This window comes from Sciurus carolinensis, chromosome 13 (genome assembly GCF_902686445.1).
Source record: "Sciurus carolinensis chromosome 13, mSciCar1.2, whole genome shotgun sequence".
Classification (NCBI taxonomy): domain Eukaryota; kingdom Metazoa; phylum Chordata; class Mammalia; order Rodentia; family Sciuridae; genus Sciurus; species Sciurus carolinensis.
Window position 1 is genome coordinate 3,582,776 of NC_062225.1, and position 20,819 is coordinate 3,603,594.

General features: G+C 46.7%; 1 protein-coding gene across 1 annotated transcript; it reads right to left on the reverse strand.

Annotated features, from left to right (window-relative positions):
• Positions 1-392: 392 nt before the first annotated feature.
• On the reverse strand, positions 393-15,161 carry Slc20a1 (solute carrier family 20 member 1). Its single transcript, XM_047522508.1, has 11 exons — positions 14,975-15,161; positions 14,038-14,628; positions 13,718-13,858; positions 13,451-13,536; positions 8,967-9,063; positions 6,286-6,405; positions 4,494-4,763; positions 3,829-4,387; positions 3,040-3,225; positions 2,351-2,435; positions 393-1,356 (listed from the first exon to the last, which is right to left on the reverse strand). The coding sequence occupies exons 2-11, from the start codon at positions 14,363-14,365 to the stop codon at positions 1,195-1,197; spliced, it is 2,034 nt and encodes a 677-aa protein (XP_047378464.1). The 5' UTR covers positions 14,366-14,628; positions 14,975-15,161; the 3' UTR covers positions 393-1,194.
• Positions 15,162-20,819: the final 5,658 nt, after the last annotated feature.

Below are 20,819 nucleotides of genomic sequence, written 5' to 3' on the forward strand. Positions count from 1 at the left end.
GTAGAACAGCCTACACTCAGTCCCTGGCACAACAAAGACTTGGACACCAAGAGTTTTCAAGTGAAGCTGAGCTACACAAACACACAAACTTTTCACCTTCTTTAATGCCAAAGCTAGAAATAATCTACCAAAGAGCCTGTTCACACAGAACTCAGGCCACTGAAAACAATGCATAGATGTACTATTAGAAGAAAGATGCCAAGTTGCTACCATGGTCCTTCCAGAGCAATGCCATGTACATTCTCAGATCACAGAGACGTAAGAGTGGGAGACGGTGAGGCTGGAAAGGCGCTTCCACTTAAGATGTTTATATGCGCCTAAGAATTACATAAGGCTAACTGATCAGGAGCCCAGATGATTCAAATATGTTGAACAAACACCAGGACAACAAGTTTTCTAAAAATCATAGGCTTTTTTTAATTCAGTTAAGAGGTAGACAGATGAACATGGAAGGCTGTCCCATTTAACTACCCAAAGTCCATATCCACTTCATTCATCCATCCCACACCACCAGAAATCTTAATAACAACCCAAGATTGCCAGAAGGCTTTTTCTTCCTACTTTGTAGCAACAATGGTCAAAGAATTGTCTGCAAGGTTACTACTAAATGTTCACTGTGTCCGAAGAACCTCATCCCTCTAAGAAGTTCCCACATACACTGAGAGAACCTGCCACGGCGACGGGAGGGCAGAGTGCCGGTGACTATTCCTAGGAGACTACAAGGGAAGCTTCAGTTACATGGTTTTGTTGTTAGATTCCTGTGCGTGTTACGGCAAAAGCTGGTGAAACCAACAAAGCAGAGGATACTCTCCCTGCAAGATGGCTCTGCATGGTTTAAAAAAAAATAAAATAAAAAATAAACACACACACACACAAGCTATCTTCAGAGACAACATTAAAACATAATGGAACTGAAGCCTGATACAAAAAATAGAGAAATATGTACAGGAATTCACAGCCCAGAAGGAAAGGGGACCTCAGAAGGAACCAGTGGAAACCTGGCTATTTTACATAGCTAATTTTGAGACAAGTCATATTTAGCACAACAGCAATTATAGCATAATTAACACTTCCTCCCACAGCTCCCAACATTTAAAGACTCCTGTCGGTCTTCAGTAACACTGTGATCATTCTTCCAGGGAGCAGGAATGTGTAAGGTGGTCCCAGACATCGACATCAAGTTCCATCTTGGCTTCACACTCTCAGGATGGCATATTTGAAGACTGCCATTATAGCAGCACTGATAACACCAGAAATGGGGACCGTGACAAACCAGGCCATAAAAATGTTGCGAAAGAGCCGCCAGTCAACAGCCTTCTTGGATCGGAGCCAACCAACAGATACGACAGAGCCCACCTAGGAGAGAAGCAGACCAAGGAATCAGTTAACAAGTCAAACCTATTTTGGCAACGACACCTGAGGTTGTTTAGCCAAGAAGCCCCAGACAATTAGACAAGACCAACTCCAAAAAAGCTAGCTCCTAACACACTAAGATTACTATTCCTGAGAAGAAGACAATATGGAACTCTGATCATTGAATCGGCACCAACTACACTAAAGCATGGTACCAGAATCTAATGAACTTATACTGCTTATAGGTTTTCCAAAAACCGTTCTAGAGGGTGGCTGAGACCTAACAGCTGCCCCCTGGAGACATCCCATTAGAGAAAGGATGACTTGGCAGGTTCCATGCTGGACCAGCCTCCCTTCTTCTCAAGAAGCCTGTTCTTCCTTTTCCTACAATCACACAGTCACCCAAAGACTTTCAGACACTAAGTTTCTCAGTACTACAGCCCTGAGAGGCTCTGAATATGTGCTTTCTGTTATGAAAACTGCCCAACAGCCCAGCAAGGATCCCAGGCTTCTTATAACCAGGGCATTAGCCACCACACAAGGTAAAAAGCCCACCTAGCCAGAACTATCCAGCTGGCCATTTCACTAAAACACACCCAAATTACTCTGAACGGCTTCCCCACAGAGAAAGAACATACGGTGCTAAGTAGAGATGACTCAGTATACAAAAAAAGAAAAAAGAAGAAAAACTATAAAGAGACTGCAATGATGGAAGATTAAGTAACAAAGAGGTCAGGAGCCAGAAGTCATAGCTAGCACTACAGAAGAGAAATTTTCCATTATTTGGGGAGAATACATATATTTAACTGCTTATTTTAGAACGGACAAGAAATTATAAAATGTAAGCCTTTATTCTTATAGTTACTGGTTCTAAACTTGTGAACTCTTCAAGACTTCAACTGCACAAAACTTACAAATCAAAATATCAGAAGTGAAATAAAACACCCTACACATTACTACAACACTTGGAAGACACGCCAAGCCACACCACACTTACTTTGCAATGTGTTGTGCTGATGGGAAGGCCAATATTTGATGCAATCACCACAGTGAGAGCAGACGCCAGCTCAATACTGAAGCCACTACAAACACAAAAAGACTGTCATGAATTCAGCTAACACTTCCTCAAAATAGCAATGTGCTTTGCTCTACTCAGGGACAAAACCTCCTGACATCTTCATTAGCTACACTTGTCATCGGCTTTCAATCAGGTCACAGGTCTCCCACTTTCTCTATCCTCTAATGATTGATTTACAGTTTAAATTCTTTGGGAATTTCATCGTGTGTGTGTCACACTGGGGATGGAACCCAGGGCCTCACACGCACTGGACAAACACCCTACCACTGAACCACATCCCCAGCCTACCCAAATTCCATTTTAAAGTTTCTAATTTTATGTTGAAGAATTTGGTAAATATCAGTCTCAGCTCCCAAGACAAGACAAACAAGGTATCCACAGTTATTCATCATTAGCATAACACATCTTCCTCAGAAAATATGGTTAGATCACCGAAGCTGAGTTAGTAAATATTCAACCAACACAGCAAGTAAATCTAAAAGGTTCACACCAACAATGAGAATAACATTAAAAAATTACAAAACCTGTTACTCGTGTTAGCAATATACAGTATTACATGTCTTAAAAAATAACACTAGCCTCTTTTAAGACCTGCTTTATCTACTTACCTAGAGGGTGTGATTGGCGTCAGATCCTTCCCCATGGTTTGGATAACTCTCCTTCCCCAAACCCACAGCCCAATACAGATGCCGACACCGCCATAAAGTAGGAGCCATATTGGTACTGCCGCTTTGGAAGAAACTTCCCCTGTGACATAAACCAGATACAGAGCAACCAAAGGACCGATGGCATTGCTGGAAGAGAAAAGGGGGCAGAGGTGACTTTCAAGGCAGAACTGGATCTACTGATTTACTAGGTTGTCTAAGGTTAGTCTTCAAGTCCAGTTAACAAACCAACCTTGTTTTCAAAGAAAATCAAAGGAACACCAACATATGCAACAGAAGACAATGCGATCTGTGATGGAGGAGGGTGCCATGCAGCTGGTGGCCTCCCCCTCCTGCGGCAGCTTACAGCAACTCCTGGGTTCCAGTGATTTTACAAACCACAGAACTAAGGCTTAACAACCCAGAATTCCATTCAACAGGGCAGTGATTTTAAATTTTTCACCTTACATCCCATAACTTACTAAAGAACTACATCCCATTTGGACAGATAAAGGTGTCTCTGTGAAACACTTCTGTCTATATGTATCATGTACAGAATAGTTAAAAACATTCTTTGCAGTCTCTCTAAAGAGTAAGGCTTCTCTGTTTTATTAAGGTGACAACTGCTCTTACCTCACCCGGTCTAGATTATTCAGCATCACACGAGTGGCAGAAGTACCACCACAAGCACATAAAAAGGACAGGAGAGTTTAAAAATAGAGGTGGTAATGTTAAGACTCAAAGTGGACTGACCTGACGTCATTGCCACCGTGGGCGAATGACCCAAAGCAGGCTGTCAGGATCTGCAGGAACTGGAAGAGGAGAGAGACTTCAGGCTTGTCCTGGTCAGACCATTCTTCCAGAGAGCCACTACTTCCTTTTCTGTCGCCCAGACCCATCTCAGCCTTGACACTTAAGTCCATCTCAGATGCCGAGTGGAGATCAGACACAGCATTGCAGTAACTGGTGTAACTGTCCATTCGAATACGCTTCTTGGTGTCTGCATTAGGCCACGTCAGCTTCTCCATTTCTTCACCCTTCTGTTCACCTTCTTTGGCACGGAATGAATCCAGGGGCATGCCACAAATTGCCATGGTGTAGGAAGTGTAGCTATTATTGCGTCTCAAGGGCTTATCTCCAGAATCTCCCATGCAGTCGCCTACCTTGGCCAGATGTAATTTATGGAGAAGCTCTTTGTACAAGCCGGAATCTTTATGCACAGTGTGATACTGGTAGTGGCCACTGGAGTTTATCTGGTTGCTGACAGCTTGACTGAACTGAACGAGGTTCCCATTAGGCAGCTGCACTGTGCCTAGCCAAGACCAAAAAGGTAACATTCATTACAAAGACCATCAAGTCTGGACCAGCAGCCTACTCGCCTATGCAGGTAACTGCAGAACTCTGGAATGTGGACTCACCATTCATGGTGCCGTCTATGCTGGTCTCTTCTTTCAGGTCCACACTGGGAAGCCGCTCCCGCTCTGGCGCTTCCTCCAGATCTCCAAGCTTGAACGATACCGTTCTCTCTTCCACCACAGCCCGGAGGGGCACAGTGGCCGGCCCCATCTCAGAAACAGGATTCCTATTCTCAACATCACTGAGAGACAACTTTGTTTCTTCATGGTCTTCTTTCAAGCTATTCTTTTTTTCCATTAAGGGGCTTTCAGAAGGACTAGACTTTATTTCTCCTAGGGAAAAAAAGGGGGCAGGGGTTGGTTTGGTAGTGACCACACTACCTTACTCCAAATCCCCCATGCTTCTACCCCCACAGTCTATCTCAAACTAAGAATATACGTAAGACTTTGTTAGAACACAGGTCGACTGTCCTGCCTGCTTTACTGTCTGCCAGGGACTCAACTTTCACTTGGGACTGAGTCAGTAGTGCGGCACACCCTCTAGCAGGGGTCACAAACACTTGCTGTGAAGGGCCAGCTAGCAAATACTTCAGGTTTTATGTAAAGTCCTGCCCACACTCTTGGTCTGTATTTTCACAACCCTTCACAAATGTAAAAACCTTTCTTCTCTCCTTACAGTGGGAGGTAGCTCGAGCTTGGACTACCAATCAAATGAAAAGCTGGACTGCCCCTAATTCATGTTCTTTGTAAAAAGAAATTCCCCAAATTTTAGTTTGAGTTCATGCAAAGTGACACAGCTCAATGCAAGAAACTAAAGATGACAATTTTCACATCCACCTGCATAAAACAGAGACATGCCTATAGCTCTAAATCCAAGCCAGTCAGGAGCACTTCCTGCCCATTGGGTCAGTACTTGGCTCAGGCATCTCAGCCAAACCAGACTGGAGATAAAGCCAGTCTGTCTCATCTTCTCCCAGACTGAGGGAGAAACGAGGTCAGGGAGTCCCGAAAGCCTCGCTGCCTGCGGCACAGCTGTCCGGCTGCAGTGACACAGCAGTCTTCCCAAAGCTGCCGCAGTATGTGCACCCCGCTGCTGCAGAGGACAGAGCCTGTGTCAGGAATGCAGCATCTGTGTAGATGAAAGGGCTGAAAATGATTTTTAAAAGCTCGAAGCCCATAAGGAAAAGATTTAAATAAGATTGATACTAATCAAAATTTACTCAGTATTTAATTAGTGACAATAGTGTGTTATAATGGTCACAAAAATGATTCCTGCTCGGGACACTTGGAAACGTATACTTCTAGAACTTGTGCTAAACTTCTAGCACAAGTACACTGCACATCTGCATGTTATCTGCACAATGGGCGTTTGGAAAGCAGTGTATACGTGTGTTCGGCACAGCACATCTGTGTCCAAGGTCAGATACACACACTGGACTTAGCTTCACCTGTCTGAATCTGAATTATACGCAGCAGCTGGGCAAATACTTCCTCTATGAAAACACTTTGTGCCGACCCCTAATTTTTCATTAAGATACCCTTCTACTTCCCAAGTAAAAGGCTACAACTTCTCTGTTTACCATGATGCTGGGAACTGACCGAGGTACATTCTGAAAGAAGATTGTAAGTGGCCAACTTGTCTCTCCAGTGTAGGTTGGAAATTCTTTACAATTAGGTCTCAGGTCATTTTAAGTTCATTTAAAACAGTTAAGAAAACAAACCCATTATTTTCAAGTTTCCATTTAGAATCTTTGCTAATGCTATCCAAATACAGGATTTTATAAGGGTTTAAAAAAAAAAAAAAAAAAAAAGCACATTACTAGTTAAACTTTTTTCTGTTACAATGATTACTTACGTTCAATTTTTCTCTTCATCCTGGGACATACAAAGAACCAGACGATAAGGGCACAGAAAACTGCGCATCCCACCGAGATGAGGATGGTACCCCACAGAGGAAGTTTGTCAAAGCCCAGCACTAGGAGATAAAATGGCGCATCTTGAAAACCCCAGGGCAACAGCCCCCGGCAACACCGTGTCAACCCTCCTGGGGATGGAGGGCTTCCCCGAGCCAGCCCACCACCGTGCACAGCTGCAGCTAGCTCTAAGTCCAGAGCTCACTACGCGTCGGCTACATGACTCTGGGAGAAAATCCCAAGGGCCATTTTCAGACCATACCACTTTGGGCCACTGAAACACCAGATGGACTAAGCTTTCAGACGCTAGTTTTTCTTCCTTTTCTTGGCTTTACTCTGATGACCTGTGACTTGGTATGAAACAGAAGCATTCCATTCCCCACCTGGCTCGAGTCTACCTGCCACATGGTTTATCTGCACATGGAGATTACAAAAATTAAAAAGAAAGGGCTGGCAGTCACACTTCGCAAGCTGAAATAACTCTGGGAAAGTCACCATGTCCACTGCACCAGCCTTCAGAAAAGCCTGATCAGCTCTCTGAAAGCAGCAAACTAAGGTAAGAAAAATAGGGACATTATCTATGGCAACAGGTTCAAGAATATTTTAAATAGCTGTCCTTCACAAAGGAAGTCCAGTGGCAATTTCACCAATGAGCTATACCTGAGACTTGCCACCAACACCTTCCCTGCGGCTTAAGGATCAGCAACTGGAGTCCTCACCTGCTTGTCGCTTGCAAGCTAACAGGCTCCAAGCAATAAGCCTCTACCAGTAAGACGGAGGGCAGCACGGTAACACTGCGGGGCCAAGACATTCTCTGAAGACCTGTGGCTTAGACAACAGTTTAGGTACTTGTACCTGGTTTGCTGTATTTTGCCCACTAGGTATTAAATTACTTTTAAAATGGAAATTCTAGTGCCCTCACCCACAATTAGCCTTTAAAAATCAGATAGAAATTGAAGTTCTCTCACAACTAAAGTTTATGGCAGCAGTTAAGACTGCATTTTAATTCTGCTTTCAGTTTTAGCCTTGCACTTGCTTATACCAACTACAACACATGTGAAATTTCTATCACAATTTGTCTCATTCCAAGTGAAAGGGGAAATGAGACTGGGTTTTCTTATGAATGATCCACAAAGGTCAGAGAATATCAAAGTTCCCACTTTCAGAAATGATGGAGAGGTTAAGTTTCTAATCTTAACTATCAGTTCTTCTTGCTGCAACCACATAGATAGTAAGTGCTCACAGCCTCATGGGAGACTTTTTGGATTTATGTGAAGAACTCCACGTACAACAGAATGGAAATTCAGCATACTAGCCTCTCTCCACCTGCACTGTTTGGTAAGGAGTCTTATATGCTCCAAGAGCAATATTCTCATAAAGTTGTCTATTTCTTTCCTGATATTCCAAGAATAAAGGCAAGGTTAAAATACTTTGTTAGCTCCATGTTTTGGAAAATGACTTACTTCAGTGAGACTTTGAAAAGTGAATCATAACCCATTAGTCTTAGTAGGATACAATAAGCATTTAAAAAACTTTTAAAGAATATTTTAAAATATGATCGAAGGTGCTGGGTACAGTGGTTCATGCCTGTAATCTCAGCAGTTCAGGAGGCTGAGGCAAGAGGATCATGAGTTCAAAGCCAGCCTCAGTAACAGCGAAGTGCTAAGCAACTCGGTGAGACCCTCTTTCTAAATAAAACACAAAACAGGGCTGGGGATGTGGCTCAGTGGTCAAGTGCCCGAGTTCAATCCCCGGTACCACCCCCAACCCAAAATATGATCACAAGGTAACAATAAATGGCTTCATGACACTCTCAGTCGTCTCTCTCAACATCTACGTACATATGCAGGTGCCCCAGGCAGCAAGTGTTTTTCTTCCAGTGGGTCACAGTTGAAAGATTAAAAGCCACTGACTTATGCAGTCAGGAATCATCCAGCCAAGTAAAGCCCAGATGCCAAACTACTCTCCCACCTGACAAGGTCGAAGTTACAAACCTCCTACAGTCGCTAAATTAAACATGTAACACCATGATCTAATTCATGCCTCGCCTCAGTCCCAATATAAAAGCACCCGTTTCGACCTTCACGTTCTCATTATTTTTCCTCTTAGCTGCTTGGATTCTTCTTCCAAGTGTACTTAGACCAGGTGTCAAGCATCCCAACTCTTCTCATCCAAGCAGATTCAGGGGAGTAAATTTAGTACTTAGAAACAAAAGTGGCTCCACTTGGGAGAGAAAAACGATACCCAGCAAGCCAGTCCTGAATGACTGATTATTGAAGAACAGATATAACTAGTGACTCTTCAGTAGTCGAGTATCAATTCCAGCATTTTTAGCATAGATAGGAAAAAGGGAGGGAGAAGGTCATATTATCGATGGATCCTGTGAAGACTAAAGAGGAAAGGTCTGTAGTGATTTAGAATCTGAGCAGGTCTCTTTTGGTTGAAAAACTATCTAGGTTATTAACTCAGCATACACTAGCCTGCAGCCTTCTGAAATGGGCGCAGGCCAGTCACCTTCTAGGAGATTTCAGCCCTGTAAAGCAAAAAGGGGTAAATTGGGCATTTAATGCAAGTTTTGTAAATTACGTTAAATTCACATTTAAGTATTTTGATATGTACTTACACGGTGCCCCAGTATACATGATGGAAAAGAGGTTTATTCCAACTGTGCAGGCATAAAAAACTGGCAAAGCTCGCAAGCCATTAGGAACTGGGTCTGCCTGTAAAACATTAAGATCAGTATCTTACAAGCTGTACAAGTTAACCCATTTCCATAGAATCTTTTAACAGGGCAGCTTCTACTGTAATTCCCAAGGCCAACTGGGCTTTCCTGCACTTGCTCCTGTAAGTCTCCATGAAAAAGCCAATTCCACCTGTGACCAAAAAGTGGACACTTTCTGCTATGTTTAATAACAAAGCTACCTCTACTAGTGACTGCTAACACCCTGAATCATCAGTTTCAACACTCATGTTTCTCAGACACACATAAACCCAAGCCTATGCCTGAAGATGCACTATACCTAAGAGCTGAAAGAGACAAGACTATGAGATGTTAGAACACGGCTTGCCTGACTTTATATCTTCAAAGATTAAAAATAAAACAGGTAGAAAACCTGCAACAATCACCTCATCCAAACATCTGATAGGCACGGGATAGCTAACATTTACCAAAGTAGAAAGATAAATGTCAACTGTGCATTATGCATTCACTGAGGCTACAACTATTCTGGGCTGGCATGGTGGAAGTCCCCTGGAAACCCAGTAACTCAGGGGGCTGAGGCAGTAGGATCTCAAGTTTGAAACCAGACTCAGACACTTGGCAAGAACCCATCTGAAAATAAAAAATAAAAATGATTGGGAATGTAGCTCAGTCGTAAAGCACTTCTGGGTTCAATTCCAAAAACCTATTATGAGTACTGAAATATAGAAGGAAGTTAAGACCAAAATTTTGTTCTCCAAGAACAGACATTCATATTCTAGTACAAAACACTGTACCATACTAGCAAATGCTGAAGAGAAACCAAAAACAGAATAAGAGGACAATGCTGGAAGGAGCAGCACATTTCACTTGAAGGGGATCTGGGAGTGAGCATCAGTTCAGTCAAGACACAGACATCTCAGGATGGACAAGGAACAAGGCAACCAGCCACTGGAGGGCAGGACAGAGTAAGGGCAAGCGCAAAGGCCCTGAAGCAAAAATGGGAAATGTTTAAGAAACAGCAGTAAGGCCAACGTGGCTAAAAATGAGAAGTGTTCCACTCATAACAAATGTGTATCAATTCTACAGGAGAATATTCAAGACAAACCCAAGGAATGGGATCACCAATCTGAATAAATATATGGGAAGACTAAACTTTAAAGGCCTCTGCCTCAAGGCTTAATGCTGTCTTGATGGAACATCCCAGACAGAAGGGTCAGAGGGCAAGATCTACAAGAGATTTAAAGCTTCTAATAAGACTAATCAGCACTGTGGGGAGAGAGGGGTGGGGGGCTGAAGATCAACAAAAGAAGGGAAAGCTCACAGACCCATGTATGAGTAAGGGTGTCATTCTAAACCAGTATAAAACGGTTGGCTAGGCTGGTCTCAAACTCACAATCCTCCTGCCTCGGTCTCTCAGAGTAGAGGGATTACAAATACATGCCAGCTGGTCCAGCTAAGAACAGGTAGTGAGACAACCAAAATCAAGAGCCTAGAGAACTTCCCTGAGTAACTCCACAATGTTGGGCACCCTGTGAGCAGACAACAAGGTTACCACCGGGGTGCCTTGTTCTTCAAAGGCTAACTGTGAAGAAAAAAAAAAAATAACCCTAAGGCCCCACTCTGAATATTAAAACATTAAGGTTCAAAAGACTTCACTGGGGACTTCTTTCAACAGAAAGAAATAAGTAATAAGTAATAAGGCATCTGCAAATCACACTGTAACTGACTAGTCAGAGTTAAGAAGCAGCCTGTAGGGGCTGGGATTGTGGCTCAGTGGTAGAGCGCTTGCCTAGCACATGTGAGGCACTGGGTTCAATCCTCAGCACCACATAAAAATAAATAAAATAAAAATATTGTATTCATCTACAACTAAAAATATATATATACATACATATACATAAAAATATAAAGTAGCCTATGTATTGTTTTCCTTATTCCCAATTAAGTATTTCCTGAGGTAAACAAACAATAATAAAGTAGCTGAGGATACTACTCGTAGTACATTATAAAATTTGGATTTATGGTTTTAGAACAAAATTAGTAATTCTGAAGAGTCTAAGAAAAAGGTAAAAACAGGAAGATCTCTTCCTTTTACCCCTCTCAAACCTCTTCCCAGTCACTTCCAAGAGGGAACCAGGGAGAAAGCACTTTATGAAATAATACTAACACCATATGACCTACATAGCACACAATTAAAACTTCACCTGGAAGTAATGTGACTACCTTATCATTTAGTTATGTGGGATAGTAAACGGGTCTTCACATTCTCCCTCACCAGAATAGTTCATGTTTCACATATTAAAAGAACATACCTTACATACACTAAATATGATTCCTCAAGACCAGAAGAATGCTTGGTTTTGAATAGAACTTAAATACTCAACAGGAAAGCTTTCCTTCACTACTGCTCCTGTTTAATGCCACAGATCTTCACAGAAGAACCCCACCTCCACTCTGCCTTTTCCTACTAAATGGCCAACACCTTTGGAAAATACATTCAGAAAATTTTCAAAAAACAGTATTTTTTAAATAAAGGAAACATTTTAACCTCAATTTTCAAGATTGAATTTTTTTTTTTTTTTTTTTTTGGGTGCTGGGGATCGAACCCAGGGCCTTGTGCTTACAAGGCAAGCACTCTACCGACTGAGCTATCTGCCCAGCCCCTCAAGATTGAATTTTAAGAGAACATATCTTAATAGAGACTTAAATGAGACTGTACAGCAGGACTCCCTAAAGCTTACAAGTCTAAGAATGTTTTCTTGAAATTTACAACCTAACAACAACCACAAATGTTCATACTCATCAACTCATCACTGAGGGACTGGCATGCAAGAGTGTGAGCATGCGAGTGTGCGTGTGCATGTGCGAGTGCAGAAGATCCTCGGTCAGCACCGTTTGAAACGCCATTCCAGTAGTCATCCTTGAGCATGCCTATCCCACACTCACAGATACAGTTAGCAATCCACCTGAGCCCTCAGCAACAGGGCAGAGGGAGACACCGGGCATGCTTTCCTCCACTGCAGGTCCCTCTGTGCACCTCACAGCAGCACCACCTCCCCCTCCAGGAAAGGCAGATTTATTTTGTGGAGATCAGACACACACACAGTCTCCAGAATCAGCATGATCTACTTCCCGATAATCAAAAGGGCCAGTGTAAACCTTCATAAAGCAGGAACGCTTAACAAGGGATGCTGTTAATTTTTCTGGTTCTCTGGCATGCAGTGGGATACAGAGTTCTGGAAAGAACACAATACTCTGGGTCCTGATTTCTGGTGTCTCAAATTTAAGCATATCACCACACACGACAGATGTAGGCAGTGGAGTGTAGGTGCCAATCGTACCTGTTTCCTGACTGAAACTACAAAACTTAAGAACCAGAACCAGTGGACTTTTTACTGTCACATTATGACAAGCTGTAAATGTGCAAAGCATTAAACTACTATGTTCTGCCAAACTCAGGTTGCAAATAGTAACTAGAGAATCACTTTACCAGTTAATAAAATTTCTGTAAGACAAACACAAATTCTTCCCCAGAGAAGCTCAGAAATACAGTAGACAAGTGGAGGTCTGAATACATTCTTACCCCTTGAGATTAAACTAGCTATCTCTCTTCACTCAGATTTCTACAGTTTAGGGCATTTTTTAAGTGAATAACAATGGGTCGTTAAGAACATTCACCTTAGAAAAAGGACAACTTTGTTTCCCAAGAAAAATGCATTTATTCTCACTGTAACTCAGTCCAATACCAACGTAATCCCTTGTTGTCTACTTTTATTTTGGAGCCAGCATCAGACTTCTTGATAAAAGAAATGCTACTAGGTCCCTCACAAGGAATTTTCAAATAGGAAATTAAATTGCTGCCCAATACACCCCCCCAAAAAAGGAAATAAAGAAACCTATCTTTACTGGTTCTTTTTACCTATACTGAGAAAATGGAATCACCACAAGAGGTAGAAGCCTCACTGAGAAACTTATAAACTGGTTCCAATAATCGGCACTGCAGAGACCCATATTTAGCTGCAGCCACAGGGATGTTGTGACTTGTTGAACCCGAAGCTATCAATTTCAAATGTCCTAAAAACAATGGTGGTTTCAATGAAGTACTCACCCACATAGAGCTGGGAAAGCCACCTCAAATATGTTTCCTTACTTTTTTTCCTCCTTCAAGCCTGTTCCTAGGTGCCCCACAGTACTCAATTTTTTTTCTTCCTGAATGTCTTCTTGGGTACTAAAAACTCACTTTTTTCATGCAACTCCACAACATACAAGAGATGTACAGAACAAAGAACTCTACCTTCTCAAGGCCACATACCTACACACCAATCACATCTGCCAAGAATGTGACCAAGTGTGAAACAGAGTGAGTGTGACCCCTGGAAGGTCACAACAGGGAGGAGAAAGATTACCTTGCGGAGGATGAACGCACGCACAAGAAAGAACAAGATTCCAGACATGATACCAGAAAGCAGTGGAGAGATGAACCAAGACATCACTGGAAAAAAAACACAGGAAGGATAACTGTAAACTAGTGAAACTTTGGAAATACTTTAAATGTTAAATGCTCTATTTTCAAAACTCAAAAATCTGCCCATTTTACACCACTTATATACATATGCAAAGCCAAGGTAACATTGGACAGTAACAAAAATTAAGCCATTCAGGATCAAACATACCAATTTTTATCAGTTCGGACCACTTGACGCCTTCCTGCCCCATGGCCACGAGGGAGAAACCAATGGTCGCACCAACAATACAATGGGTCCCAGAAATGGGGAGCTTCAAAAACGAAGCCACTAGTTGCCACACAGCAGAACCTGAAACGGTCAAATTTTAGTTAAGTAAATGGAAAATTAAAAAAAAAAAAAAAAAAAAATCATTATGTAAGCAGTGTTACAAAGGAAATAATCCGAAAGGTTCAGCCCCAAAATGAAACCACCCATGACACAAATCTGCTCACCCACCAACAAGAGCACAATACAGAAAAAGAACTTACCAAACATAGCACTGACTGAGCCGGCCATCAGCAGCTCCTGGCTCGAGTTGTACATGGTCACATCGATCAAGCCCTTCCGGATGGTCTCACTGACTTTGGCCCCGAGCAGCACGGAGCCCACGGTTTCAAAGATGCTCGCCAGGATGCAGGCTTGCTTCAGGGTCACCACGCCCGAGCCCACGGCCGTACCGAACGAATTTGCTACATCATTGGCCCCCACGGAGAAGGCCAAGACGAACGCAATGATGAAGCCCAGGACGAGCAGCCGGTACTCCACCAGCGGGACGGACGCGGTGCTCGCCATCAGCGGGGCCACGGTGGATGCCATGCCCTCGAGCAGTGGTCTGATCAACCCGAGGACGACTGAGCGGCTTCCGAGGTGTGTAAACAGAATGTGAGGTATCAAAACGCGGTAATAAATAGCATATATTATATAAAATTAAATACTGTAAACTGCGGCTGGAGGCGGGCTGCGAAGTTACTCTAGAGGCTGCGCGAGGGCGTCTGTTGTCTGGGGTGTCTTTGGCTCTGGAGGGCTGGAAGCACGGCGCAGGATTCCATGGCGGACCGGAGCGAGAACGCAAGTTCACCCTGGGGGAGAACAACAATGGCAGCGCGCCCCAGGCGCCGAGCGCCAGGCCCGGCGTGCTCCACCCGCGGCCCCCGTCCCCGCGGTCCTCGTCTCCGTCCCCGGCGGGACGCGCGGCGGCGGGGCACGTGGCTCGGGTCCCCCGCGCCGGCCCGCGCGCGCGCTCGAGGCCGGAACAGGGCCGTTCCCGCGCGCGCCGCCCGGGACCGCCAAAAAGGCCCGCGGGCGGGCGGGCGCGGAGGGAGGCGGCCGCCGCGAGCCAGGGGCCGCCCGCCGCCTCCCCCGCCGCGGCGTCGGCGCCCGCCCCGAGAGAAGAAAGAGCCGCGGCGAGGCGGCGCCGCCACTCACCACGGGAACCCAGGGTCGCGCAGAAGAGACCAGACGCTCCAGCGGCCGGCGAGCCAGGAGGGCCCGGGGCGACGGCTAGACGGGCGCGCGGCCCGCACGGGGAGTGGCTGCGGGCGCCTCAGCAGCAGAAAGAAGAGAACACGCAGCGCGCGCCGGCAGCCATCACTCTGGCGGAGCACGCCGCCGCCCCTACTTATAGCCGGCGCGCGACCCGCGTGACCCGCCGCGCCTCGCGCCGCCCAGGCCCCGCCCCCGGAGTGACGCAGTCCCTGCCGGCCCGGCGCGCCCGACTGGGCGAGCCCTACGGCTAGGCTCATTGGCCCAGGTCGCGCCGCGGCCACGCCCCCGGCGGGGAGCGCGTCCACGTGGGACGAGGCGGTCGCTCCTTGGCCTCCCGGGTGTCCCGCAGCGTCCGGTCCTTGGCGGAGCCCGCGCGAACCCTCTCCCGGCCTCGGGAGGGCGTCTTGCGGGCTACGGAGGCCACGGCCAACCTCCTTTCTAGTTTCTCATACGCGGCCCCGGTTTGCGGTGCCGGCCGCGCTTCGAGCGCAGTTAGACTCCCGCGCCTGGGTGTCACGGCCGGCCGCGGCCCGGGACGGCGAGGGGAGGTGTGCCCCAGGGCACCGGATCCCGTCCTGGCTCGCTCGCACCTGCGACTTGCCCTTGGCCAGACAGGCTGTCTCTGGCCCGGCGCTGGGGCGGGGCGGCTCACGTGGTCGCCCTGCTCCGCAGTCATGCTCCTGGGTGAAAGCTGAAAGACTGGAGAGTCACGGGAACCGGCCTGCGTCCCCGGCTGTGGCGCAGACTACAGGGTGGCTGTGGGTCATTAATTTCCCCAAGGCAGACCTGCGTTTTCTGCGCCAGGGCTGTAAGGACGCTGCTTCGGATTCAGATCCTGACACTTGCTGCAGTGTGTCACCTTGAGCAGATCCCACGTCTCCCTGACGCCTTGTCAGGAATGTAAAATGTTAACAGGCAGTCCTTCTCTGTGGGTTAGCGAGTGCATGTGACTGGAGCGCAGTGGGCCTTCAGGAAATGCCAGTTTCCGCTTGGCTCTTTCCGAGAATATGCCTGCTTTAGGATGTAGAAAAGGGTGGAAGGGGGTTGGTCTCTGCATCCTGGAAGCTTTCCTGTCCTGAGATTTAAGATTGCTTCCTGGTCCCCTGTGAGGTACAGGGTGTGATTTTGATACTAAAAAGATTTGTTGTGAACGTTTGAGACTGTTTCATGGCTTAAGCTCAAGACTAACCAATCATGCCCTGGGAGATTTAGGTCGTGATCTTTTGGCCAGGGAATAGTAAGATTAAAATATTCCAGCCAGAAATACCAGGTTTGGAATGCTCTGTAGCCCTCCCCACAAGTTTAACACTTCCAGCAGCAGAGCACTGAATAGCAGCAACAAAAAAATGTTGAAATTTTTGCTATATCTGAGTCATCCCCAATGACTCCACCTGAGTTAAACTTCACCTGAGTGTCCTCTGACTTGCTCAGAACATGTGGTACAGTTATATGAGTTACACAGAGCTCCGGGTCCCAAGGTCATGCCTGCCAAAGAAAGTTCATGTCCCAGAGCACTGACCCTGGAGTGTAATTCTGGTATGAATGTGCTACTCCCCAACCTTTTATAACCTTTATTGAGGTTATAAAAGCATTGAGTAAAAGGACTGATCTGAAAAGGTCCTTAGCAATCTGCCAATTAAGACAATTTCCAGAGTAATTATTTGTAAGGAAATTGCCTAGAATTTTTCCATCATGTGCTTTTTCAGTCGGAGGTAGTATCTCTTGAAGTCGGGCAGCCATGGTGAACATCACCAAGGTGGGAGGATACAGTCCAGGGAGGGATTTCAAGTTTTGGGAGAGTGCTGGGGCTCAGAGAGTGCAGCCAGTCCTCCAGGACCTGTACCCACCTTGTTTCCAAGGGACATCTTTATGCTTCCATAGGAGAAAAGAGGCTTTGCCTCTGGAGACAAGGAAAAGAAAGAGGAGATCGAGGACCCCCCAGCTCGCCTACAGATGGCCTTGGTTCTTCTGGCCTTTTCTCTGAATGCTGGGGAGAGTGTTCAGAGGGCTTAAGAGTCATCTAATCCGTGTTAGAATCAAGCCTTTGGTACTGACACACTGGGATCCTAGGGAGGCCAGTTCGTCTGGTGGTTGAACACAGACGCAAACTACCTGCTCTGTTCCTCTCTGGTCACATGATCATGGGAAAATACATTTTCCACTGCAGTTTGCTCATCTTCAAACAGGAGAGATGGAGAGTCCTCCTGCAGGGCCGTTGGGAGAGCTACATGAGTCAACATCTGTTTCTGTCCTAAAGGGTGTCTAGCACATCTAAGCGCTCTTTATTCAGTGACCGGCACAGCACTGACTGCACAGCCCATGTCTGAAGTGTGTGTCAGGAGGCCACAGACCCCTTCCTTTTCCCAGCCATCTGGACTACTCTGTGGGTAGGGAGTGAGGGTCCAAGGACATCAGGCTGCTGCCAGAAGGGGAGGAGCAACCTGTGGCACACGGCACATGAATGGGCTCACTGGCCTGGCACAGACCTCAACTGCCCATGAGAGCTTTGGTGAACCACCACCACTGAGCCCAGCAGCCTGGGGGTCCCTCACCCGCAGAGGACAGAACAAGACAGCCTGCCACCAGCTGCAGAACACCAAACAAGGCTCTGTGGGCTTGGAGTTTCCTGGGAATATTACCACCCCTCAGTAATGGTGGGTGGAGTTGAACTGCAAAGAGCTAGGAAGGCTGGGTAAGCCCCTCCAGACCTGCGGAAGTTGGGACAAAAGGAGGGAAAGATACCACTCTCTGAGCTCAGAGGGACTTGCAGTCAAGGAAATGCGCCTAAGGTCACATTCAATGTGCATGAAGTAAGCATCCTACAAAAGTTGCTGGGAAGAGGGGAACTCGAGTGGGCCTGGGAACAGCGTGGGGCAGGGCCAGGACCAGTCAGTTTCCCAGGCCCTCCCGGAGAGCACATCCGGGCAGAGCAGGCAGCAACTTCCATGTAAGCAGCTCCTCTTGGTCCGCCAGTCCCTCCCCATTCCCAGATAAATGAGAGAATGCTTGGGGCCAGGCACTATTTCAGATCCTCTGCGTGTACTCTCCCGTGACTCTCAATAAACCTCTGAAGAGATACAGAGAAACTGAGGCACAGAGGGTGAAAGCACAGTGAAGCCCTCGGAGAGCTTGGCGCCTTCTCCCAGCATGCCAGCAGGTACAGAGGGAGTTAGGTGTTGACTCTTCTCCGCACGTAGGTTCACACTTTTACTTCTCCCTTCTTTCCTCCTTATTTTTATTAACTCTTGCTTTACCACCTGTATTTTAAGCCTCCTCAAACCCTGCTGGAAGAGAAAAGGGCTTTTCTAAGAGACCTATCTCCAACAGTGGCCCTGGAGTGGAAAGAGGTAGGGCAGAGCACAGATTCTCTCCAAAAGTAAGGTTGCTGCCTGACCATGTCTTAGAGTTACTGAAAACTCTCTTGAGTCTTCTCAAGAAAGGGAACCGCCTTGTTATTCAAACCCCCCTGGAGTCAGCTTCTCCAGGAAGTAGGTTCAAAATACTGTTTCAAGGAAGGACACCACTGTCCCCCTTTCTTGTCCACCTACTTTAGTTGTGGCGGGCCTCATCCTGACACTTCCCAAAGCCTCTCTGCACGAAGCAGGACTGGGCACCCAGCCTCCATGGCTGTGCCCCTGCAGGGTCCAGGACAAGCTTAGGGCCTGGGTGGGGGTCTTGGTGGGGGAGAGTGCCATCAAGCACCCAGACAACCAAGCCCTGATGTGGAGACTCACAAGTTTAGACTGGCCTCAGACCAGCATCCCACAGCAAGAAAGAACTGGACTGGGCTGGTCCATCCCTTTCCCTGCCAAAGCAGAAACTGGCCCTCCTACTCCAGAAGTGCCTCCTTCCCCTCCACCTCTGTCTGCTCATCTCATTTGGCTTCGTGGTCGCACATGGTGATGTGATATGGCAGAGGACCCAGAGGGAAGGAACAGGAGGAACGCAGTTCCCAGAGCCTGAAATGGCCCGGATGGTCCTTGAAGCCGGCCTCAGGACAGCCCAGCATTCTCACACTTCAGGAACACTTCTGGGGGGACTCCAGGCTCAGCTTTCTCAGCTCCTTTGCAGGGAAGAAAAGCAACTTGCTAGAGATCCTGGAATTCTGTAAGTAATATCCTGCAGCGGAAAAGGGTCAGGACTTTAGACTAAGGACATGTGGCTTTAGACTAAGAAGTGGGGGGGGGGGGGATGGCAGGACTTGAATCACCCAGAGTCATCTCTGGGGTGGGGGTGCAGAACTTCAGCTGTCCATGGCTGCCCCAGCTCTTCATTCATTCAACCAACAGCCTGCTGTGGGTCCAGGAGCTCAGCCAGGTTGACCAGCCCCTGCCCTCACAGCACACACTCCTGGGCCGAGTTTAAACACAGCAGCCACAGACAGCCAACCTCCCGTCCCCCTCAGCCCCTTCTCCCCGACCTGCCACCTCTCACCTACCCACACACCTCATCTCCCAGTACACCTGACTGATGATTCAGTCTCTCTGCAGACATTTCCTGAGCTTGGCCACCAGTCCCCCAGTCCACCCTCCCACTGTGGCGTGTGGTGCCTCACCAGCATCCCCTTCCAGCCAGCTCAGGACTCCTGTTCATCTGATTCCCCTCAGCAAGATGCCTAGAGAAAGCTCCTCACCCACAGGGCCCAGTGGGTGGACAAAGCCCGGGAGCGACTCAGGCCTGCTTTGCTGGTCCCAAAATTCAGCGGTTGTGGGGCAGGGGCTCACAGAGCTCTCAGCTTTGGAAACCACCTCACGGGAGAGACTAAGGTTCAGAGCAGAGCCACGCTTCTTCATTTTCACCAGAAAATCCATCCCCAGTGATAGAGACCCTCTTGCCTGCTGCCTAGAGCCTTGCTCCTCAGAGTGTGGTCACGGACCAGCAGGGGGCTCGCAAAATCCCAGGCCCCGCTAGGACTATTGGCTCAGAATTGCTTTCCGGTTTTTTGTTTCCTTTCGGAGGAGGCTGCGGTTGAACCGGGGCTTGCACCTGGGAAGCACATCATGCTCCGCACTGTTCGGCCCTGAATCCATTGTCACCAGACCCTGGTGGGATTCTCATGCACGTTACAGTTTGGGAAGCAATTACAAGAGTATCGATTCTTGTTACCTGGTAAGTTTAGAAACAGTTATGTTGACACATGCTTTTGCAGTCAGAAAAAAATCACCAGTTTTTAATACTTTGAGTCCTAGTTTCTGAACAATCCCTCCTGTCATTTTAAATGGTGGGGGGCAGTCAGCGCACTCATGGGCTGGGGGGTCAGACTATCGGAAATTAGACTCCTGGCTCTACCATTTACCTGCTGTGACTCTGGCACATTGCTTCGCCTCTCTGCAAAGTGGAGATCATAAGGTCGTTATGAGACTTAAATAAGCCACATGCTTAGAACTATTCCTGCTGTTTAGCAAGCCCTCACTTGGATACGAATTGGATTTGGGCATCCCTAGATTTTGTATATAGCACATTTACCATCATTTAGGATGAAATGCTTCTGTAGTTGGTGATCTCATCCATTATACTTAAGATTCTTCCCAGTTGTATTTTCCAAAAGTGACTTTGCTTTCAGGGGCCGCTTAACTGATACCTCAAAATGCATCCATTTCAGGACAGTTCATTTATTCCACCACTCAACACCCACCACCTGCAGGGAACTGAGCTTTTGCTTTTTTTTTTTAGTTGTAGATGAACACGATAGGTTTATTTAATTTACTTATTTTTTCATGTGGTGCTGAGGTTCACACCCAGTGCCTCACATGTGCTAGGCAAGCTCTCTACCACTGAGCCTCAA

Bases quoted from the DNA above. Each gene is read 5' to 3' on its own strand.
- Slc20a1 (XM_047522508.1), bottom strand. From the start codon at position 14,365: ATGGCATCCACCGTGGCCCCGCTGATGGCGAGCACCGCGTCCGTCCCG. The intron at 4,388-4,493 runs GTGAGTCCACAT...GGTCTTGGCTAG, and splicing joins CATAGACGGCACCATGAATG to GCACAGTGCAGCTGCCTAAT. The intron at 2,436-3,039 runs GTAAGTAGATAA...TTGTGTTTGTAG, and splicing joins ACGCCAATCACACCCTCTAG to TGGCTTCAGTATTGAGCTGG.